Source organism: Notothenia coriiceps, unplaced genomic scaffold (assembly GCF_000735185.1).
Source record: "Notothenia coriiceps isolate Sejong01 unplaced genomic scaffold, NC01 NC01_scaffold00037246, whole genome shotgun sequence".
Lineage (NCBI taxonomy): Eukaryota > Metazoa > Chordata > Actinopteri > Perciformes > Nototheniidae > Notothenia > Notothenia coriiceps.
The window spans coordinates 1,460,739-1,466,145 of record NW_011369947.1 but is presented as its reverse complement, the minus strand read 5'-3'; the positions used below and the strand labels follow the sequence as shown (position 1 = coordinate 1,466,145).

The following is a 5,407-nucleotide window of genomic DNA, read 5'->3' as shown; positions in this document are numbered from 1 at the left end:
GAAGACACCTGTCGGTTGTCAAATAAACCCAGTGGTAATCTAAAGATGTTCAGGAACGATGCAGGAATGTGGTACTAGAATCCAAAAATGTAATAGATAAACATTTAAAATAGTCAGCTAAAAGTGAGCTAAAATTAATGGATATTCTTTGTTGTACCTTAACAATACAACTAATGCTATTAATACTTACTCAGCGGGGGTAATGTTAGCGTCGGGATGCGCACCCAAGTTTCAGTCACACAGTCAAAATTTCTCGGAATTTTCCAGTTTCCTATCAAGTTATTACTGTGGGGGAAACCTCTGTAGCAATGGCGAGTCAGGACTCAAAGAGACACGAGGACAGCTGGAGCTTTAATAATAATACATTTGATTTCAAAGCGCTTTTCCAGGTGCTCAAAGACGCTTTACAGTGGTTTGATAAAACATGATAAAATAGAATAAGGAATAGAGTAAAAAAATATATATATTAAAACAGCAACACGGCATAATTCACAAATTAAAAGCCAGTCTGAAGAGGTGTGTTTTGGTCAGTGTTTTGAAAGTGGGGGGGTCGGTGCAGTCTCTGATGTGTTGTGGAAGGGAGTTCCAGAGGGTGGGGGCAGTGATGGAGAAGGCTCTGTCCCCCAAGGTTCGGAGCTTGGTTCATGTGGGGATAGAAAGGAGGTTCGCTTCTGATGAACGAAGGTTGCGGGAGGGAGTGTAGTGGTGGATCAGGTCGGTGAGGTAGGGGGGGGGGCCTGTTTATTGAGAACTTTGTGTGTTAGCAGAAGGATTTTGAAGTGTATTCGTTGACGGACAGGGAGCCAGTGCAGGTTTTGAAGGACGGGGGTGTTGTGGTCTCTGGAGCGGGTGTGGGTAAGGAAGCGGGCAGCGCAGTTCTGGATGTATTGTAGTTTATTTAGAATTTTGGATGATGAACCATACAGGATGCTGTTGCAGTAGTCCAGTCTTGAGGTGATAAATGCCTGGATGAGGGTTTCAGCAGCCGGGAAGGAGAGTGAGGAGCGGAGGCGGGCGATGTTTTTCAGATGGAAGAAGGCAGTCCTAGTGATATGGTTTGTGTGTTTGTCGAATTTGAGCTGGCTGTCAAAGATTACTCCAAGGTTGCGAATGTGAGGAGAGGGGATTAGAGTGGTGTTGTCAAGGGTGAAGTTGAAGTTCTGGGTGGTGTTGGTGCGGGATGTGGGTCCGATTAGGATAATATCTGATTTGTCGCTGTTCAGTTGAAGGTAGTTCGTTTGCATCCAGGATTTAATTTCTGAGAGACAGTTGGTGAGTGAGTTGTGGCAGTGATGGTTTTTGTGGAAATGTAGAGTTGGATGTCATCCGCGTAGCAGTGATACTGGAGGTTGTGGCGGCGGATGATTTTTCCAAAGGGGAGGATATAGAGGATGAAAAGGAACGTTGTGAATCGCGCTGAGCTCCGTGGCGGTGTGGTTTCCTTATTTAGCGATACACCGCGAAACACAGTGAGGAAGTCCGTGGATTGGTCAATTTGGACCAATCAGCGGGGGCTTAACGTAACGGCTCCGCGGACGTAACGTAACGGCTCGGTCCATTTGGTTCCGGTAAACGCATGACATCATGAGTTTCCCGGAAGAATCAATGGACAGTGACGTATCTCCAACGAGGCGTTTTGGAGGAGGTATTTTCTGTGTTCGAGTTTTACTCGCTACAGGGTGTACTTTGAGGGTTTTGACTCTGCAGACCGTTTACATGCATAAAAACCTTCATAACACACAAGGGGATGGGTAATAACCGGAAAAGCATGACGTGGGACCTTTTAAGAGATGATTCCAGGCGGGACAGCAGGATGGTATGGTTGATGGTGTCGAACACTGCTGTGAGGTGGAGGAGGATGAGGATGTTGAGATTGCCGGAGTCTGAGGAGAGGAGGAGGTCGTTAGTGATTCCGAGGAGGGTTGTTTCTGTGCTGTGCTTTGTGCGGAATCCTGAATGAAAGGGTTCAAACAGGTTATTGGAGCTGAGGTGGGATTTCAGTTGGGAGGCTACAACACGTTCGAGTAGTTTTGATAAGAAGGGGAGATTGGAGATGGGCCGAAAGTTGGACATGACGTCAGGTTTGAGTCCAGGTTTTTTCAGTATGGGTGTAACAGCAGCCAGTTTGAGTGAGGGGGGGACTGATCCAGAGTAGAGGGAGGAGTTAATGATTGTGGTTTTGAGTTGGGAGATGGGAGGGAGTCGTTCCCTGACAAATTTAGTTGGTATGGGGTCCAGAGTGCAGGTGGAGTCCATTCCAGCCATGAGGGTGGACAGTTGCATCGGGGACAGGGAGCAACCGGGATATGGCTGTGAGGTGAAGGGGGGGGGGAGCCAGGACGAGATGGAGTCGAGGGCTGTTGAAGGATGGTCAGTTTCTATAGATGCTGTCGATTTGGATTGAGAGAATTGAGAGGAAGAATTCACGATGGTGCGGTTGCAAACGATGAGGTGCGTGTCACGAGCTGGTTTAAGGAGTGTGCTGATGGTGGAGGAACAAGCCTGGGTTGTGTGCGGAGTGTATCAGTTGTGAGTTCAAACGTGACTCGGTCGTGAAAGCAAACAGATTTTTGGTTTTTGGGGGGCAAGTTCATTAAGACGGTGAGAGGAGGGTGTCAGAGCGTGGGTTTTTAGTAGGTCACCAGTTGACATGATTGTCAGGCGGGGGGAGAGGAAGGCGACATCATGCAGGTGATGCAGGCGAGAGTGCTGAGGAGACAGGTGATTTAAGGTTTCTGAAGGTTATTTGTGCGATTGTGTTGGATGGGGATTGGGGATATTAATGTCCATGTGATGCCAGGTAGGTCGGAGATGAGGTTGGTGCGGTGAGACCAGTGGAGCAGACTAGTCTCAGGATGGTCCACGGCTGTGTGTGGGGAAATTTGATTGCTGTGTAAAGTTGGAAGCATTGTAGAGTTTCAGAATTCGATGGCATTTTACGTAGGGGTGCACCGAAATGGGAAATTCTTGCCGAAACCGATACCGAAAATAGGACAACAGTTGGCGAAAACAATGCCGAAAGGCCGAAAATGATTATAGGGAAATACTATATATATATAAGTATACATTTTCTTGACCATGTGTTCCAGGCTGGCCCTGATTATGGAAAAATAAATGATTATGGCAAAACTTACTTAAATAATAAATCACTATTATGGTCCATAAAACATTATTCAGCACTTATTGTAATGCATACAGTAGATTAATTCCAAGTCAGTGCATTGTTGTTCTCTGTAGCGATAACTTACACAAAGTGCATTCAGAACAAGCCAGCGTGCTTTAAACCTCATAAACATCATAGGGCCAGTAGCTTAAAACAAAACATGGTCATAAAGACGTGGTAACAAGCCAGGCCTTCAACAACAACATGCACCTATATAGTGCATTCATACAATGTGCAAACTGGATAAATCCACATGAATGAACACTTTTACAAATGAAATTACAATTGAATTCAAGAATCTGTAAATAGGCTGTCTGTCCTCAAAGCAAAGGTAGTTAACATTGATATAAAGATACCTTAAAGTGAAAAACTGAGATCAAAATCCTACAATCAATTACAATGTAATTACAATTCAGAATCTGCATAATAAAGGGGGTCTGTCCCATGAGCAATGAAACAACATTGTATCATTAGATACCGAAAGTAAATTATCTTGAACACTGTGCTGCGTCTTTCCCTCCTAAATAACCTGAGATGTTGAATATAACTCACAATGAAAATTTCAGGAAGTGGTATAGATAGACATGTAAAGCTGATAAGCAGCCTGTCTCCTTATTAAGGAACGTGGAAGGTTATTTTTACAAACATTAGCTTCTTGCTTACCAGCCATAAATCTTTCCTCTCTCTCAAAGACATGAGAGGCAGCGCTGCAACATCTCTCGCTTGTCGAGTGCTTGGATTTCGATCTACCTCCGCATATTGTTCCGGGTGTTTTGATTTCAAGGTGGAGTAATCCCGAAGTGGTGAAAGTCTTGCAGTTACACCCCAGAATGTACTAGCTGACACGGTTCTACAAATCGCAATCCGCGCTCTGTTCTCTGATATTTTTAATATTCTCCAGCTGCAGACATTTGGCTGTGGCCAGCCAGCGAGATGGTCGCGCGCGTGCTTGCGCCGCTTTTTGATTACGTCAGCACAACAACACGTTAGCTTTACACGTCACCTGTTCTCTGAATTCGGTGAATTTTTCGGTTGCTAGAACCTTTCGGCCGTAAATGACGAAAGGCCTTTCTAACCATTTGGCGGCCAATAATTTCGGCCGCCGAATTTCGGCATCCTAAATTTACGGGTTGGTCATCAATTGTGAAATTAATCCCTACGACGAGCACGATTGGAGATATTGCGCATAGCTGGTTAGAAAGGTCAGAGAGTCGATAAAAAAGGTGGGTTTGTTTTTGAGGCGGTAAATGATGCTGTGACCAGGGAGTTGGGACAGAGAGCATGAATTACCAGGCTTTCGAATGAGGGAAACATCAGGGAATGGGAGATGGTGGTGGGCTTTCAATCCTTTTCCTAAAATAGCAGGCAATACCAATCACCCTGCCTTGTGGACATGGTTTAGTACAAAAATTAGGATCCGATGGACGTGATTGTTTTAATGAGAAATAGTCAGAATTGTCCAGGTCTCAGTGAAAAAGAGGAAATCCAGGCTTATTCCGTATGAATCGTTTGGATGTGCTTTTTGTTGTTCATTGAGCGGGGTGTTTTGAGGAGGGCGCTTTTAGAGGCGTACGCTGTGATTTGATAGCTGAGCCGGGAAGGTGGTCAGAGTGGACGTAATGCGAGAAGTGCGGGCCACGACAGATGGACGGGATGGAGTGGGAGAAAAAATTACGCCTGAGCCTCTGTGTGGAGGCCGTCGTCTGCGAGGTAAACCCATCTTCCTGAGGATATCCATACAATCGGGAGCGCAGGTGGTTATTCAGATATTTGGACGGCTTGAAGCGGAGCAAATCAGTGGATGATCGGGGGGTTTTTTTTTTGTTTTGTTGTTTGGGTCTGCTATTCAATAGTTCCTAGCTGTGTCGTTGAGATCCTAGTGTTGTGTTTCCGGGATGAGCGCGTTGTCAGAAGAGAGTTTTGGTGTGGCGGCCTGGTATAGCACAGGGATAAGTCGCACAGCATCACAGGAGGACGAGTTCTAGCGGTTTGCGAGGGAGAAGGGGGAGGAATGGAGTGACGTGACGTCCGTGCGGAGAGAGTTGGGTGTTGGAGTGTTGGGGTTCCGTGTGGCGACTGGTAGTTTCGCCGGCCCCGTTATGCGTAGCGTGCCGAGTAGCACGTGTTCCTATGGACGCTGCGTGGGAGGGAATGGAGTGTCAGCGGGAAGCCGCGAGGAGTGAGGGGACGGAGGGGAGCAGTGGGGATAGTGCTGTGGGACTTACAGCGCGTGGAATGATTGTA

At 46.4% G+C, this 5,407-nt stretch overlaps 1 protein-coding gene across 1 annotated transcript in view; it reads left to right on the top strand.

Moving 5' to 3' along the window:
- Nucleotides 1-2,263: 2,263 nt before the first annotated feature.
- Nucleotides 2,264-5,407, top strand: part of rapgef4a (Rap guanine nucleotide exchange factor 4a) — a 30,342-nt gene continuing 27,198 nt past the window's right edge. Inside the window, exon 1 of the mRNA XM_010795446.1 lies at nt 2,264-2,370. Within this exon, the coding sequence (XP_010793748.1) occupies nt 2,264-2,370 (107 nt within the window). The remainder of the gene's footprint in view (nt 2,371-5,407) is intronic.